The 18,845-nt window shown below is 44.1% G+C and overlaps 1 protein-coding gene across 1 annotated transcript in view; it reads left to right on the top strand.

The window, feature by feature from the left end:
• NUP153 (nucleoporin 153) overlaps nucleotides 1-18,244 on the top strand; it is a 61,920-nt gene extending 43,676 nt beyond the window's left edge. Inside the window, exons 15-22 of the mRNA XM_073678814.1 lie at nucleotides 4,587-4,703; nucleotides 5,291-5,893; nucleotides 6,756-6,947; nucleotides 7,441-8,202; nucleotides 13,681-14,547; nucleotides 15,642-15,902; nucleotides 16,371-16,521; nucleotides 17,132-18,244. Coding sequence (XP_073534915.1) covers nucleotides 4,587-4,703; nucleotides 5,291-5,893; nucleotides 6,756-6,947; nucleotides 7,441-8,202; nucleotides 13,681-14,547; nucleotides 15,642-15,902; nucleotides 16,371-16,521; nucleotides 17,132-17,204 — 3,026 coding nt within the window. The 3' untranslated portion in view covers nucleotides 17,205-18,244. The remainder of the gene's footprint in view (nucleotides 1-4,586; nucleotides 4,704-5,290; nucleotides 5,894-6,755; nucleotides 6,948-7,440; nucleotides 8,203-13,680; nucleotides 14,548-15,641; nucleotides 15,903-16,370; nucleotides 16,522-17,131) is intronic.
• The last annotated feature ends 601 nt before the right edge of the window (nucleotides 18,245-18,845 follow it).

The raw sequence follows: 18,845 nt of genomic DNA, 5'->3' as shown, positions 1-18,845 counted from the left end.
CAGCTGGAACTGAGACCATGAAATGACTAGCGCGTCTTGAGCGATCGCAAGAGGATCGCGGGACCGGGCTATGAAGGATGGAACCTTGTGGTTTAACAGAGACGCCATGAGGTCGACGTCCGGCGTGCCCCATCGTAAGCAAATCTGATAGAACACCTCGGGATGGAGAGACCATTCTCCTGAGGAGTGGCCCTGCCGACTGAGGAAGTCGACCACCCAATTGTCGACCCCCAGAATGTGGACTGCTGAGATTGCCGGAAGCGTGTTCTCGGCCCAAACTAGCACTCTTGTCACCTGTTTCAAGACGGACTTGCTGCGCGTTCCTCCCTGATGGTTTATGTACGCCACCGCCGTGGCGTTGTCCGATTGTACGTGGACTGGTAACCCTGCAAGAATGTCCTGGCAGTGACACAACGCCAGATAGATTGCCCTTATCTCCAATATATTGATCAGCAGGGAGACTTCTTGGGGACTCCAATGGCCCTGCGCCGTGTGGTGGAGGAAGACTGCCCCCCAACCGATGAGACTGGCATCGGTTGTGACCACCTGCCAGCGAAGCGGTAGGAATGACCTCCCGGGTCTGAAGGAAGGACGAGTCCACCATATTAATGACCTTCTCACATGAAGAGGTAACCTGATGAGTCGATCTAGAGACGACGGGTTCTTGTCCCATGCCGACAGAAGGGCCAGTTGAGGAGGCCGGGTATGGAACTGGGCAAACTCCACTGCTTCCATAGCTGCCACCATTTTTCCCAAGACACTCATGCATAGGTGAAGACGGCGCGGACTTGGGTCGGAGAGAAGATGAATCCCCCGACGGAGAGAGTTTATCTTCTCCCTCGGGAGAAGGGCATGGGTCGTGTCGAACTGCATCCCTAGAAAGGTTAAGCACTGAGATGGGACCAGGGAGGATGTCTGTGTTGATCAGCCAGCCTAACCGAGAGAGCGTGTTCAGGGTGATCTGGAGACTGTGGAGACAGTCCCTGAACGTGGGACCCTTGATCATTAGGTCGTCGAGGTAGGGGATAATTACAATCCCCCTGGCTCGTAGAATGGCCATGACCGTCGCCATTGCCTTTTGTGAAAACCCTCGGGGCGGAGGCAAGCCCGAAGGGGAGAGATACCCAAGGGTCTTGGAACAGAAGTAGACGGCCGCCCACCCTGGGAGAAATCTCAGGTGGGAGTGACCCGTCATGCTGAGGAAAATCTGTTGGATCGTGATTGGGATCCAGAGGGCTTGGAAGAGCGACCTTTTGCGCGCCAGTTGGGAGTGGGCCTAAAGGTAGGTTTATGTCTGTCTTGCTGTGCTGGGGTACGGTCCTGTTGAGAGGGGAGGGTCCTGGTTGAGCGAACCGACGAAAGGACCGAAACTGAAGAACGTTTCCTAGGAAAGGGGCGATTAGGTCTCGGCTGGGGAAGGGAAGTGCTCTTGCCCCCAGTGGCATCAGAGATGATCTGGTCTAATTTAGACCCAAACAGTCTGGAGCCCTGAAACGGGAGATTTGTTAGTGATTTTTTTGGAGGCCGGGTCGGCGTTCCAAGCCTTCAGCCAAAGAATCCTACGTATAGCTATGATATTGCTAGAGACACGGGCTGAACAGGTAGCGGCGTCAAGGGACGCCTTGAGCATATATTTCCCTGCGTGGGCGATCTGATCCACAAGGTCAGCCAGATCGTCTGGGGAAGCCCCTGTGAGGATGCCCTGCCTAAGCTGTTTGGCCCATGCGGAGACTGCTTTTGACACCCAAGTTGAGGCGAAGGAAGGACAAAGGGATGTGCCAGCAGCCTCGAAGGCTGACTTAGCCAAGGCCTCAACCTGTCTATCCGTAGTGTCCTTGAGGGAAGAACCGTCTGGAAGGGACAGTACAGTCTTAAACGAGAGACCGGAGGATCCACAGAACCGGCCGGAAAGAGTAACGCGCCATGGGGTCGCCATGCTGCGGGAGATGCCGATAAAGATGCGAGGAGAGGGGGCGTGGCCAGGGAGGCGCTGCTGTAAGTGAGCGTCGGCGGGGATGTGATTCCCCCATTAATATCCCAGGATTTACAGGGCCCGCTGGCAGGCAACTCTGTGCCATAGCCGTGTGTTCTGAGGGACCTGGGGCTGAGGAGGCAGCAGGAGTGGGAGGGATTGTACCTTTGTTTAAGGTCCCGATGACTCTTCTTCCTCTCTCCCTCTGAGGATGGTCACAGGAGGTCCCCCGTGGATAGGGGGGATCCTGGCTCTTCCTCCTTCCCTCACTGACCGGTCCTGGACAGTGCAGGAGACGGTGTCAACCCCAGAATCTGGGGGAAGGTCACCGCAGTGACCACCGTCTCCCTCCCAGGCCGCTCCGAGGAGGGAGCTGGGGTGTGCAATAGGCAAAGACTGGCCACCGGGAATCACCCTGAGACACCTGAAGGTGACAGGGGATTGGTCCTGCCCAGCGGGTCCGAGAGTGGGCTATGTGGGAAATGCCACATTGCTCTCTTGGTCGCTAGTGGGTTAACAGGGGACGCAGTGTTCCCTGTTAACCCTGAAGAGCTGTATCTGAAAAATAAAGAACAAACATTAATAAAACACAACAGGGTTGGATCAGTTAGGATCCAGGTCTACCTCCTACAGACACTAAGCTTAAACTGGTGAGCTTGGTGCCTGTAGGCGGGTGCATACTGCGGAGGAGGAGCTATTTCTTTTTTTTGCCTAGTGTCAACCTCCTAGCGACAACAGCATACACCCATGGTCCTGTGTCCCCCAATGAAGCGATAAAGAAAAATGGTTATAGTATTTTTTGGACTATAAGACGTACCCCAGGTTTAGACAGCAGAAAATAGTAAAAAAAAATTTTCCCCTTAATTAAAACATCCCTGTTGGTGTAAAGTGGAGGGGTCTTTATCACTAATTTTAATTCCCTAGGATACAATAGGGAGGTAATAAATCTATAGTTATGGTCTCTCTGCAGTGTGTATTTTCCAATGATCTGGCTACAGTGTATAATCATATTATGCAGCGCTTTCTAATAATGAAGTTCACTGCAACAACTACTGCCTCTGATTATAGCTGACAATAAGATCCCCTTCCTCTGGCCAATTATATGATCAGTCGCATGACCTGAAAGGTCCTTGAATTTATCGTGTACAATGTTCTTCAGCTGCTCAGCTTGTGAAGCCTCCATTCAGGCCTCGGTAAGATCACATAGATCAGTGGAGAGCAGGAGCAGACAGGGCAGCTCTCTGTGATCGGGAAGGACGCGGTGTCAGTGTTCTCCATCACAGGAGGAAGCTGCCTCAAGACTATAAGTGCACACACTTTTTAATGAGTTTTTCTTGTATAGAAATGCATCTTCTAATCTGAATAATACAGTAAATACCTTGTAAAAATCCCTGAGCTCTCATGATTCTGCCACTCTTCTGTTTTGCGCTGCGTCACTTTATTGCAGCGATACTCACATTTACTTCTTCTAGAGCGCAGCTTGTGAAGTTAGTGCTTGTAGTCCAACTGGGTATTTCTTCAGAGTCTTCTCTGGGGGCGTGCTCTTTCACCCCTCCCACCCAGACGCACCCAATCATGGCTCAGGAGCTGTTCTTGCTGTCTAGCAGTCTAACGCTGCTGAGCTGTGATTGGCTGCATCTAGGAGGGAGGGGTGAAAGCTATGTTCCCATAGAAGACTGAAGAAACACTCAGGCTGCAAAGCAGAGAATCAATGTAAAGTGCTTCAGAAGAAACAAATGTGAAATGCTGTGGCGCAGTGCAAAACTGAAGAATGGCAGAAACAAGGGAGCTCGGGGAGTTTTACAAAGTATTTAGCTCAATTTATTTCACCAAGAGACAAGCAGTGGCTTGTTTTTTGTTTTTTTTTATAATCCGCCTTAATTAGGCACAGTAGTCATTACAAGTTGTCATTTTTTTCCCCTGTTTTTGGAGGCCTTGAAGATGAGCAAAGCTGCAGCTTTGAAAACTGCCTCCCCAACAACTAAGGGATGCCCCATAATTTGAGGGCATTGGCAGAGCATCTATGATTTTGTAATCTTCTCATCTACGTTCATGAGAGAGGATTTACTCTTGTGCAAGGGGTATTCTCAAGTTTTAAAGTTATCCTGTATCCAAAGTATAGGAGATAACTTTCAGATATCTGGGGGTCAAACCACCATGGCCCCCACTGATCCTGAGAATCAGGGCTCTAAAGAACCCCTGCTGAATCGAGTTGAGGTCAATCATGCGCGCTGCCTCTCGATTCAGTATAACAGGATCGCCGAAGATCAGCGGAGTGCTGCACTTTGCAATCTTTGGCACTCCCTATAAGAATGAATGGACTTCTGGTGCACCAGGATGGTGGGATTGGGAAACAGCTGGTCAATTCTGCCTAGGAAAAAATCTCCACATTTGGTCACTGAATCAATTACAAGTAGTAAAAGTGTTATGTTTCTGCTGCAGATTTTTCTGCCATGCAAATCATTGTCTCAAACTCCATGTGAACCTACCCTTGTGGTATCTGATGGAGGTTAGTTTAAAGATGTTTGTCCTAACCACACCAGTTTACCTGGTCTGTCTACACCCGTGCAAAGATCTAATAACCAATTACATTTTTCTTTTTCCTAATCAAAAGATCCTGTCGGCATGAAAAGCAGCAACCTAAAGAAACCTGAAGAAGAATACAGTGGATTCTGTAAACCTGCAAAAACCCTTAAAGAGGGAAGCGTGCTTGATATTCTGAAAAGTCCAGGTATGACATGCAAAGATGAACTGTGGCACAGAAGTTAAAATTTTGTGACACTTGGCATATTGTGCGGATCTGTTCCTCTTATGTAATGTAAGGAGCCTGCTGTTTCTTGCTGTTGGGTATTCAGCTGACAAACAATGGAGCAATCTTAATGTATTTCCAATATTTATAGTGTCCTTTTTACAATTTTTCTTACATTTGTGCCTGCATGTGCAAAGGTAGCTCCATAGTCACAATGCTAATATAATTTTTTTTCTAATCAGTAACATGACATAAACAATGCCAGGTCTGACCTGAGTTTTTAATAAACGTGCTGAAGATTTATGATGCCAGACTGACGCTCTCTAGCGTCTGCCGGGTGAATGAGGGTATATCTATAGGATTGGCTTTTGCTCTTAATGCATATACTGCAAACATTGCAAATATAACCCGACTTGTTTCCATATCTTGAACAGAGCTTATTCTGGGTTGATGCTTTGATTCACTGTTCTCCTGCAGTGTGTAATATTACTTCTCTTGGATTGAGTACAAGTACATTTTGTTTTAAATGTGTTTTAGTCTTAATTGTCTATTTTCTTATTACATTATAGGCTTTTCTGCTTCATCAGGTTCCCAACAGACTACAACAACTTTGACTCCTTCTAAAAGCACATCCTCTCCCCTTACCCGGCCCTCTGCGGCCTTTGGCGATGGCCGTAAACAGGCTTTGGGGATTTGGTATTGCAGCAAGTGCTTACTTGATAACAAGGCTTCGGACAGTACATGTGCGTCTTGCGGCACGCCAAAAGAACTGCCAGCTGGAGACCTGAAAGAGTCAGCTGCTTCAACACCAAGCGCCACTGTTAAAAACACATTAACTTTGACAAGCGTGCAAGGATTTGGAGAAAAGTTTAAAAAGGCTCCTGGAACGTGGGATTGTGATACTTGTTTAGTACAAAACAAACCCGAATCTACAAAATGTATAGCATGTGAAACTCCCAAGCCTGGGACCGAAGCGAAAGCGGCCTTGCTTTTACTCCCCACAACAAAGTCTGATAAACCCAAAGTTCCCGCTGACAGTGGTTTAGCATCTGCAAGCCTGAAGTTTGAGGAACTGGCTAGGAAACCTATCGGATCTTGGGAGTGTGATGTGTGTCTTGTGCAGAATAAAGCAGAAGATGGCAAATGCATTGCCTGTACCACCCCTAAGCCAGGTTCGGAAAAAATCAGTGTGAACATGTAATACTTAATTGAATTTAACATGACATGACCCATACTAAAAGTTAGCCCTTTTCTGAGTGGTTGACCTCAGAATAGGAAACTATACATTCTAGTTCTATAGAGAATTAATTGTGCTGCTATGCAAATGCATCATTACCAGTGGCCAGATATGTGAATGCTGCTCATAGTGACCTTTACATCTGAAACTATATAACTCTCACTTGCCAGACAAGCTTGACCAAAATGGCCACTGTAGTGTGGGGTTTTGTGCTTTTTCTTTTTTTGTTGTGTTGGCTATCCTTTTGAGGTTACACTAGGCTGCACTGAAATGAATCCCCACTGGGTGAAATTGAGAGAACATTTGCAGCATGTCTGTAATCAAAGTATTTTTATGCTATACCTGAACTGAACTTGCATTGTACTGTACTTTGATGGACCATTTTGGTGCAAATTATGCAGCATCTTTAGACCTAGACTTAAAGGGATAGCCTGGTCTCATAGGAAAAGTCTGCAGTCACTCTATTTGATTGGGACTGTGCGGTGCGTGACTGCTTGTATGTGATTTGCAGACTTGCGGCCACGTGTTGACTAGAATCAACTGGCTTCTCTCAGAAAATTAAGAGAAGTGTGGGAGACTAGCAGTCTCGTGACTACCTCAGTATTCCCCAAGCGGGTGGGCAGTGTGACGGCACCGCAGAGTCCTGATTCGGCAGTCACAAAGTTACACACTGTTCTTGTGAGACCGGACACAACATTTAATAGAGTTCACATATAACTGGTAGGAACATTAAAGTGCCATATAAAATTAACTTTACAAATTCATTTTGATTAGTACTTTTTATTTTACATTTTTAGGAACGTCAGCTCCTGCTTCTACACTTACAACTTCTGCACCTGCAACTCAGAATCCGCTTGGATTATTGGAGCAGTTCAAGAAACCTGCCGGAGCCTGGGACTGTGATGTGTGCTTGGTGAATAATAAAGCAGAAGTTGTGAAATGCGTCGCCTGCCAGAGTGCCAAACCAGGAAGCAAAGCGGAGTTACCAGGTGGGAATTACCAGAGGTTTGCCTCAGGGCTGTGGAGTCGGTGTCCATTTTTGGTGGAGTCTGTATAAAATGGACTGACTCCAACTTCTAAAATATATAATAAATTGGGTCCAGTAGTTCAATGCAGTTTGTGGGGAATATTTTTTCATAAGAATTTGGGAAAGTTATGAAATGTCCTATAAATGTCTGTCCTATTCCTGATCTAAGGATCTAGACTTTTAGCCAAGATGAATCTGTGCTACAGTAAGTTTATCACTTAAACATAAGCCATGTATGAGGGAGTCGGAGTCGTGAAGTCAGTGTCATGGAAATTGAGGAGTCTGAGGTTTGGCTTACCGACTCCATAGCCCTGGTTTGCCTACGTGAAGGGTGTCGCCCCCCCCCATCCCCCTGATGAAGTAGCTTTCTATTTTCTTTACCTGTTCGATATGGGACAAAAGTTTCAATGACTAGTGTATATGGTGTTTTTGAATTTTATTTTTCTTTTCTTTAGGTTTTGGTACTTTGTCTGGATCAAGCGAATCCACACTTCCAACTGTTAAATTTGGATTACCATCTTCTACCAGCTCTGGAGAAGTTAAGTCAAATGCCTCTACGGACTCTTTAACATCCAAGTCGGGTGGATTTTCTTTTCCAAAGTTTTCTGGAGAGATTAAATTTGGTCTAAATTCTTCCCCTTCTAAGTCAGTAGACGAGAACAAAAATACAGGCTTCAAATTTGTGACACCTAGTTCTACCAACAATTCAGGTTCAACCTCGAATTTATTTGCCTTTGGTAAGCCTTCTGAAAAGGACACTACTGCTAAACTGTCGGGTGACAATCCATTTGGATCTGCACCCAGCGCCTCGGCTTCTGCCCCTAAGCCAGAGACTTCAGAATGTACTAGTTCTACTGAGAAATCAAACTTGGCAGTGTCCTTTGGCTTCAAAGAGCCTGAAGAGAAGAAGACCGAAACTCCTGTGGCAAGTGGCTTTACATTTGGTAAAACTGAACAAAAAGAGACAACTTCCCAATTTGTTTTTGGGAAAAAAGATGAGAAGTCTGAGACTGACACAACAGCAATATCCGTTTTTGGCGCGAAGAACGAGGGAGAACAACCAAAGCCATTTGTGTTTGGCAAGCTGGAGGCTGCCAAAGCTGATGCTCCGGCATCTGTCACTTTTTCTTTTGGCGTGCCTAATGCTACAGAGAAGAAGGATGCAGATCAGACTGCAAAAGCAGTATTTTCTTTTGGCCTTCCTACCCCAGCCACAGGTAAGTTTCTTTTTTTATTATGCTTTGCTTCTATAGCACTATCCTATTCCACAACACTTTACAGACATTATGGGCACTGTCCCCATTGGGGCTCACAACCTACATTCCTTATCAGTATGTCTTTTGAGTGTGGGAGGAAACCCACACAAACACGGGGAGAACATACAAACTCCTTGCAGATGTCGTCCTTGGTGGGATTTGAGCCCAGGACCCCATCGCTGCAAAGCAACAGTGTAACCACTGAGACACCGTGCTGCCTGTTCTGATTTCTTCCACATGACCCATGTGTACCTCTCTCACTCTGTTGTCTGTGAATACTGTCTAAGGACTTGTTCACATGTTGCGTTTTTGTCACGGGAAAAAAAAAAATCGCTATGTTTTACAGAATCTGCAAAGTGAATGAGGTTTCTGAAATCTCATGTGCACACTGCTTATTTTTTCTTTGCAGAATTTGAAGCAACAAAGAGTTTCTTTCCAATCTGGAGAGTGTGTGAATTGTTTCAGTGGTTTTCAACCATTAATAATAATTTTATTTATTCAGTGCCAACATATTGCATAGCACTTTACCCATTAAAATTAATAAATAAAAAACGAAAGTAAAAGTACAAAAAAAAAAAAAAAAAAAAAAGCCGTGTATTTTACACACCATTTTCCTGCAAATTCTAAACGTCTGCACATACCCATGGTCTTCATCCAATCTAAAATTCCAATATTTCTGCCCAGTAGATTTAGCCCAGTACAAAGTGTCGGTACTCGTCCTGGGGCTCCCGTGCTGATGTTGTGACATGTGATCTCGGCGGCCAATCAGCACTGGCGTCACTGTCTCCGCCTTCTGTCGAATAGAACATGAAATTAAAGTCGAGGCTGCAGCTGATCTGACTTCCCCTTCATGTTAAATTTGTCTGAAGGTGGAGACAGCGACACCAGCCCTGTTACAACAACCGCACGGGAGCTCCAGGGCCGCGAGTGCAGACACCGCTGGAACAGCTCTGGCTTGGCAGGGGAGCATAAGCTTTTTTTATTTTATGGGGGCCCAACGTGGAGTATGAGTAGGAGTTGTCCAAGTAGTGGACAACTTTTTTAAGTAATTCATCTACCAATAATTACGCAGTTCCTTCACCCCTTCTCGTTGCAGCCACTTTTGGTTTTCCTGACCAGGGCCCATTTTCCAATCTGACATGTAATTTTGTGGTTATAAATTTGAAATGCTTTTACATATCCCAGTGATTTAGGATTTTTTTTTGTGACATTTTGTACCTATTTGGGTACATTTTAGGTCAATAGTATTTGCTTTTATTTATTAAAATATCTGAAATTTGGCAAAAAATGTGAAAATTTCAGACTTCGATTTTTTTTTTTAAATTTTTTTTTTATGCCCTTATAACGTGTAGTCATACCGCACAAAAATAAATACATAACATTTATCATCTTTATATAATGAGATGTGGAGGCTGAGTATAGTGATAGTGCCACCTACTGGACAAAATACTTATCTTTTCTGAAAACCAGAGGAGAGCGAATTATTCCTCTTCCTCTGCTTCCGCCTCTAGAGCAGTGTAGCCAGTAGAATGTGCTGAGCTGTCCATAAGTGTCTACAGGGGATCGGCCCAAGGGGCACATGTCATCCAGCCCGTCCTTCAGAAACACTAAAAGTATCCAACGCTGCATTTAGGAAGTTTAAACTTAATCCTCTTTCTTTACATGCAATTTTTTTGATTGCTGGTTATTCCTCTTTGTATAGTTAGAGGGGGAAAAATCAGCAGGTCCCCCCCCCCCCCCACTGTACCAGTTATATAGTGTGATAGTTTTGAGTCTTGACTCGCAACGACTTGCTAGTTGTGTACTTTTTTATATATATGTATATATAATTTTTTTTACATAAAGGCAATTTAAATGGCAAAATATTTGATTTTTTTTATTTAATTTTTTTTTTATGCAATACTCGTGTATTGCAGGGTATTGGAACTGTTAGGGTCCTTTCACATTACACTTATCTTCACGTTCGTGGGCAGAAAACCATGTCCGTTCATAAAGAGAACTTGTCAGCAAGATTTTGCATGTGAAGGTAAAGGCATAGGCATAATGGCGCTCTTATACAGATTAAACAGATACTTTTAGTGAATTAATCCGCATGGTGGTTGTGCTTTAATCAGCATTTGAAGTTTTGCTGTAATAAGCTTTAGGTACATAGGGGCAGGCCTGCGGGTAGGGTCTTTGACTCCTGCCCCGGCCCCTTCGCCTGCCTCCGCTGGCTGTATTTGCCTCCTGCTTGAAAGCTGGCGCCCTCCTCACCACAGGCGGCTCTTGTGCAGACTGATCTCCCTTCGGTTTTCATTAAAATGCATCGGTGACGGCACTTGAGCAGTTTGACAACTCTGCCAAAACTTCAAATGTGGATTAAGAACAACCACCATGTAGATTTCATTCATTGCTACGTCAGGGAACTTAAACCATTAGAGCCAGATACTAGGCAGTGACTGATGATGCCAATAAGGCAGAATCTTGTGGTGCCAGTAATACAAGGCTTCCTTATTCAGCTGTGGAGTTACTACTGTAAGAAGTGCTCATCAGAGCTCAGGGTCTTGTAGGTGAATATTTTTTTTTTAAATCAGATATTTTTTATTAAACTTTTTATAACATTATACATAAACAACAGTGAGGCATCACTAAACTAGCAGTGCCTCTCAAGACCCACCCGTTCCCCTTCCCCCCCACCCATAACAGCCCCAAGAACCATATGGCAAAAGCAAATTTTTGTTACAGACCGTATACCATCATAAAGCTTATCCGACTGTTAAAGCATTAATAATTTGATCCATGGGTACAGAGCTTAATATCTGATAATCAGTAATTAGTTATACAGCACATGAGAGACCACAACATTTCAAACTCAAGTGATATTTAAAATAGACATAATATGATAACCATGAAACATATTCCATTTACCCCAGATTTTATCAAATTTACGTATAGCCTTCCGCTTTTTGTACACTCCCTCTTCTAATCTCAATAAAAGACGCATTCTATCCAAAAATTCCTGGAGCCTGAGAGGGGAGGGATCCAACCAATGTGCAGCTATAAGCTTTCTGACCTGGTATAGAGTCCTCTTAACAGCTATTATTTCATACTCTTCACATCCTATTATTTCTACAAGGCCTAATACACACACTTTAGAATATAGGGGTAAATTACACTCAAACACATCATTAATGTATTGCACACACTCATTCCAGAATACAGCGACCCTCCTACACGTCCACATCATATGCATAAGATCTGCTCCTTCCTCTCCACATTTCGGACACACACGGGGTAAAGCCTTTTAGGCGGAGTTCACACGATGCGTATTTCATGCGTTTCCGCGGCGTTTTTGCAGTTGCGTAAACGCATGAAAAACGCATGGTAGAAGGGAAGCAATGTTCCCCAATGGAAATCCGCATGTGCTGTGCCCATGATGCGGATTTTTCCGCAGCGCTAACGCTGCGGTCAAAAATCCGCAGCATGTCAATTAATTTTGCGGAAACGCGGCGATTTCGCCGCCATTGACTTGCATTAGAACGCGCCAATTCCGCAAGACAGCATTTGTACTTGCGTTATTGGCGCGTTCTAATATGCGGATGGTACCCGGGTGTGGAGGAGAGGAGAGTCTCATCCACACCCAGGTACCATTAAAAAAGCTGTAAAAAAAGAATAAAATAAAAAATAAATGTATTCTTACCTTCTGTCGGCCCGCGCAGCGCTCCCGCTTGGTTCCCGGCACTTGCAGTGAGTTGTAGGACCTGCGGTGACGTCAGAGTCATGTGACGGGTCACGTGACGCTGACGTCGGCAGGTCTTTCAATTCAAAGTTGCCGGCAGCCGGGAACTTTGTAAAGCAGGACAGCGCGGGCCATCAGAGGTAAGTATATACACTCTCTCGGGTCACACTATATAAATCCATGCTGTTTGCATGGATTTATATAGTGTGACCTAGTTGTCAAGCACTTTCCAGGTGATGCTAAAATCGCCTGGAAAGCGCTTGTCAATCTGCATGTGGATCCGCATGTATTCTGCAGGAAAAACGCATGCACAATCTGCATGCGTTTTTTCTGCCAGGGAGATGCAGAAATGATGCAGAAATTTTCTGCTTCATTTCTGCATCGTGTGCACATAGCCTTATTCCCAACAACAATTTGATTTTCTGCCACGTTTTCCCCATAAGTGTTAGGGTCGGGAGGTGTCGCCTAGCATCCCACCCCGAGATTCCTGTTTCTAGAAAGGAGGTAATTGGCAGATTGTGTGATAATAGACGTATCAGTTTATCTAGGTTCCCCTGGATTAACCAGAGCTGTTGCATTTGAGAAGCTAGAAAATATATCCATGGATTAGGTGCGGCTAGTCCCCCCTGATCTTTGGGCCTTTGAAGTGTATCCAAGCTGATTCTGGCCACCCCTTTTTTCCAGATCAATTCCCGAAACAGTGCCTGAAATTTATAAAATATTCTCATGGGGATCCAAACCGGTGAATTATGAAGGATATATAATAATTGGGGCATTAACACCATTTTAATTAAGTTAGTTCGACCTACCATTGATAGGGGAAGTTTGCTCCAAGTATTGGCCTTTTGTTGAAATTTAGTAAGCAGTTCAAGTAAATTTAAAGGAATATAATCTCCGATAGATGTGGTCACTCTAACTCCGAGATATTTAAATTCTCGCACCACCTTCAAGCAAGTACTCCCTACCCTAGTATTCTGAGACAAACCATCAACCGGCATAAGAACTGATTTGTCCCAATTAATCCGGAAGCCAGAATGATCTCCAAACTCCCTTATTAAATTCATAGCTGTCATCAGAGAATGCTCCGTGTCACCCAAAAACAACAGAAGGTCGTCAGCGTATAGGGCCACCCGCTCCTCCAGTGTTTTGTAGCGGAAACCCTGAATTTCACTGCTGGAACGAAGCTTAACAGCCAATGGCTCCATAGCCAGGGCGAACAGTAGGGGAGACAACGGGCAGCCCTGACGCGTGCCCCTGCCCATTTCAATGCTACCAGAAAGATTACCATTAATTCTAATCCGAGCTACCGGATTGTTATATAGAAGCCTTACCCAGGCCCGAAATCCAGTACCGAACCCCATTTTTCGCAAAACAGCCCATAAATACTCCCATTCGACACTATCAAAAGCCTTAGCGGCATCAAGTGATAGTACTGCCCTACCACCTGCATTTTGTGACTGCATTTGTAGATTAAGAAAAAGCCGACCCAAGTTAATTGCCGTCGACTTGGCCGGTATAAACCCAGTCTGGTCTTCGGCAACCAGATGTGTAATAACCACCACCAATCTGGTAGCCAAGACCTTAGCTAAAATTTTTACATCTACCGAGAGTAAGGATATTGGCCTATATGACTTGTAGGTGAATATTAATGCCATGCTGAACCTCTGTTTGATCAGAGTTGCTCTAAGGTTTGTCTAACTTTCTCTGTTTTGCATTCACAGGAGCCACAAAGCCGTTTGGGTTTGGATTTTCCAATAATGGATCCTCTACAGCTCCTCCACCAAGCAGTATTGGAAGTTCTGGCAGTGCGTTTGGCAGTGTTCAGCAGCCCAGCACCCAGGCAGGCAGCAGTGTCCTATTTGGAAGTGCTGTGCAGTCTGGCAGCACATCTGCTTCCGGTGGCTTTGGCACCACAGCTGCGGCTAGTGCACCCACAAGTACTGGGTTTAGCACCCCTGCTGCATTACCCGCTCCCACTGCTTCCAGCAGTCTGTTGGGTGGTGCAACAGCTTTGAACACAACCACAAATTCCAGCACAATATTTGGAAGTGCCGCTCCTTCTGTCGCTGCGTCCAGATCCAGCAGTGTGTTTGGCACTGCGGCCCCTGTAAATACAACTAGTGACAGCAGTGTGTTTGGCACTGCTGCCCCTGTAAATACAACTAGTGCCAGCAGTGTGTTTGGCGCTGCCGCCCCTGTAAATACAACTAGTGCCGGCAGTGTGTTTGGTGCTGCCGCCCCTGTAAATACAACTAGTGCCAGCAGTGTCTTTGGAGCCGCAGCTTCCACCAACACATCGGCAAGTTCCAGCAATTTGTTTGGCAACTCTAATGCATCCAACAACTCTTCAAGCTCACCCTTTGTTTTCGGACAGTCTGCCACCACAGCAGGTGGCACTTTGTTTGGCAATCCGAATGAATCCAAGTCTACCTTTGTTTTCGCTGGACAAGAAAGTCAACCGGCAGTAACCTCCACAAGCACAGCCCCAGCTGCTGCAGCACCATTTGTCTTTGGAGCGGGCGCTCAGACTACAACACAAGCAGCCCCAAGCTTTAACTTCACAGGAGCAAACGCGCCAAGTGTAACAGGTAAACTCCATTCTAGAAGATTTCAGTATAGGGCTATGAATATTGAGTTTGTGGAGCAGACACTGAATGGAAACTCCAAATCTCAAAACTCCTTAAAAACTTAAGTTTCCAATCCGTTTCTTCTCCAAAAACTCAGCAGAAAGACTGAGTGCCAATGGGAAGTTTGTATTTTGTTAAATGAGGTTGTACTCTGTTGTGTAATTTGTGCTAAATGTGTTCCTGAACATCTAAACCTCAGAGACCACATTGCCTACACAGGATGCATAGACCTCATCCAGCAGCTTCTCCAAGACGAGTAATGGTGAAACATGTGAATACATCCTATGTAGGCAACTGCTGCAGAGATTGCTAAGCAATGAATGAGCATCCCTATAAGCCATGAATATACAACTGTATTAAAGCTGCTGTATTAAGGTCTACTACATCTGCGTGTCCACCTCCAGTAGTCGTACACGCACAAAAATGATGCATGGCAGAGTGCACGTTCGCTGTGCTGGCACGATTCTAGTCTATGGCCCTGTCGGCGCATACATCCAAATCCCGTTTTGCGGTAGGTTCAGAAGTAAGCCTTGACGGAGCCACTGAACAGGTGCTTGAATGTAATGTGAAAGCACCCTTGGGGTCATCTGTGATAAAGAATCCCATGCGGCTGTGCAGGAAGTGAACCATTTGGTTCCAGTATCCCCTAATCTCTGGGAAATCCATTAGAAGTGGTGGGGGGTGGGGGGAGTTCTCAGACCCCCGTGACATTTGGGGCACTCATCCGAGAATTAAGGTTTTACCCTGTGAAGGATATATAATTGTCTATGGAGAGGATACTCAATACCAAGTGCTTGATAACTGGTAACTTTGCAATTTGAACCATTTATCATGATGGGACTAACCCTTTAATGAGCACAATTGGCAGCTAATCTGTTGGTTTCAACCTTAGCATTTTTTGTCCATGATGTTATGAAAACTGTTTTATTAGAAGAGTTCAGTGCCTGTACCTCATTATCTTTTCCACTACATATATAATGCTATGAATATTTCATTAGAAATGACAAGGTTACCAATGAGCCTAATGACATTTTTGTCTCCCCCTTCCTCACCAGGTACCAGCTCCACTCCCTTTATCTTCGGTGCAGCTGCTGCTCCTGCTGCTGCTGCCAACCCTGTGCCAGCATTTGGGAAACCTGCCAGCCAGGCAAATACCACCCCAGCCTTTGGCTCATCAACATCCTCTACTTTGTTTCCCAGTACTTCTCAAAATGTCCCTGCTTTTGGATCACTGGCTAGCAATGTCCAGACACCAGTCTTTGGGCAGCAAAACTCTCAGCCTGCTTTTGGATCCAGTACAGCAGCTCCCTCTAGTGGTAAGTAACTAGCTGTGAGGGTAAAGGGTGAAAGCTCAGCTCCAAGAAAACAGCACAGTGGTGAAAATATTGAATGTCTTTTTCATTAACTGAAAGCTAAACTGATTAGGAAATGGATGTTTCCAAGGCCTGAAATCATGTGATGCCAGTCAGCACAGTTCTATGGTGGGGCTCATTAGGATCTGCCCCATCAGTAACCTTTCTCCATAGGATATTCCATATTTATCTCTGTGGGGCCCAGTGGCCAGAAATTTATCACTCTTATAACTGTGCCATCAGTTCACATTAAATATACTTTTGCCAAGGATTTTTATAGCAGATATTTTTGTCATCATAGAAATGGTTACTACAGCAGGTTGAAGCTGCTCCCTTTCCCTTACTGTTAGTTCACAGACTTTGGGCATTTGGATGCTGAAAACAATGTGTCTTTTGTCTATACAATAAAATATTCCACCACTTTTCTTTCAGGCGCTGGCTTTCAATTTGGGAGCTCAAACTTCAACTTTACGCCTGGAAGTTCTCCAGGAGTGTTCCAGTTTGGTGTAAATCCTGCGGCTGCCCCTGCGCAGCCTGCAAACTCTGGATTTGTCTTTAACCAGCCCGCTGCATTTAATATGGGGTAAGTATATGACGTTACCTAACCGCACAGCGATACGAGGGCAAATGAGCACATGAAATGAAGGACGGCAAACTTCTTGTTAATGCTACCTTAACGGGAACTTGTCACTAGGTTTTCTCATTATAAAATACTGCCACCACATTTACTACCTATTTGCAGTATGGTAGGAAGATGCAATATGAGACCCCAACTCCCCCTGCATAGCCACAAAAGTACCTTTTATAATGCCCCCATATGGTACAAGCTTGTCTGATGGGCATCACAGATTCTGATTCTCCTGCTCCTCTCACAGCCTAGTAGTGTAATAATCATGTATTGTACTTTTTATGGTTGAGCTTCCTTATAAAGTTGTCTTCCTTGGATCAGACAAGTGTCCTGTCTTTGTCTTCTCCTTGTGAAACTTCTTAGAAGGGTGATTGGCCAAATCCTGTATGATAGTCACATGTATATAGTATAGGCTTGCTGGCTCTATTTAGCACGTACAGTTGCACTTTCTGGTGTAGATGCTCATTTCTGTCATCCTATCATTGTCTTGAAGTTATTTTAGTTGTTTCGTTAATGTGAGTCCATTGACTAAATTATTTTCTCTCCCACCCCCCCCCCCCCCCAGGGCAAATGGACGAACGGCAGCCCCTTCTGCTATTTCTAATCGAAAAATAAAGACTGCAAGAAGGCGAAAATAGGCTTTGATATTTTGCACCATCCTCCCCTATTTTTTCCTTTCGGTTAGAAAAATGAATAAAATTTAAATTGTGTCCCACATTGTACAAATACTGGAGTGTACCTCATGCTGTGTCTTAGTGGAAGTCAGATATGTCCAAGGAATTGCTGGAAGCCCCCCCAATCCATGCCATCCCTCCTTGTAATTAAAACACGTGACAATGGGAAGGTTTTTGAAGAGAGAAAAAAAAATAATGAAATCCTAGCAATTTTAGTACCAGACTTGGCATGATCTGGCTATACAAGCAAATATAGCCTGCACAGCGAATGGCTTTTTGTATAATACCTTTCATCTGCACCACTATTTTACTGACGCTTTGAAATTGTAATTACAAGTTGAGGGGTTCTGTATAGTGTAGAGGAAGATGAATGATTTCTATGCCTCGTTTGTGCCGGTGTATGTGTGAAGTTGAGTGTATTGTGCACCAAAACTTTTCTGATAGTTGAAGACTGATTAATGGATGGTCCTTTGCTCGGGGTTTGTTAGATCTGTAGTTCTTCATCTGATAAATACGCTTACCCTTTCACACTTTTTTTTTTTTCCCCTATCTTTTTCTTTTCTCTTTTCCTTATTTTATGATATTCATGTAAATATAATTTTCTTTCTGCATAACCTAAAAATCTGTGAACTTGAAATTTTAATTTTTTTTTTGTGTTGCAGCACATCTTTGTTTAGACTTTTTTTTTTTGTTTCAGATTTTATTATGTAAATCTCATTATTCAAAGTTGCCTAATTCCATACAAATAGCCTTTAAAGAAAATTGGAAATTCTTTAAAGTAATAGGTTATTGGCTTTTCTGATCCATTTTTGTTTGGACCAAAAACCAGTATTGTACAAAGTATTAAGTATATATTTTTATATTTACACAAATGGACTGTGGTGACTTTGGATAATAAGTAAGTTTAATATTAAAGCCATGTTTATTACAGTATAATTAACATGTTAAACCATGGGATAAATGCCATCAATAAAATTATAAAATACAAATGGTTTAAATTCTACAAGGTTTATGCTGTGACTCTGATCATTTATTGTGCGTAGAAGCTGTTGTACCTTCCAGTACGTAACACAAGTATGCATCAATAGGGCTCATTATGCTTATGTATGTCCTATTTAGTATTACATTGGCAAAAAGGAACTGTGAAATCAGAAAATCTTTCCAGAAACTGCAGCAATAGCAGAGACAGCCCATAGACAAAGCTGTGCAACTTTAATAAAGTCCTTTTAAAAGTCTTTTGAGACTTCGGCCATCTTATCAGTCTGTGTTAATGGGTAGTGGGAGAGAGTATTGGAGAAGAAGCTTGTTAGCACAGTTTTTAAAAAAAAAATAAAATAAAAACAATTTCCCATGAGATTGTAGAAAATTACAAACTTGGCTGTACTTGTGCTCCCTGGGTCCACTGTCTCCTCTCTGATCTGTAGCAGGCTGCGGTTATGAAGTCATGATTACAGATCATATCGGATTGCTGTAACCAATCGTTGGGTTCAGGAGCTCTGCCGATATAGTTGAAGCGAGGTATTGAGCCCATTGATTGGTTGTAGCGATCCTGTGCGCTATAGTTGTGACATCATTGCTGCAGCCTGTAAAGAAAGACCAGGGCAT

Source organism: Phyllobates terribilis, unplaced genomic scaffold, assembly GCF_046119375.1.
Source record: "Phyllobates terribilis strain yellow unplaced genomic scaffold, ASM4611937v1 Scaffold_4__5_contigs__length_816908805, whole genome shotgun sequence".
Lineage (NCBI taxonomy): Eukaryota > Metazoa > Chordata > Amphibia > Anura > Dendrobatidae > Phyllobates > Phyllobates terribilis.
This window is presented reverse-complemented; position numbering and strand designations above follow the sequence as displayed.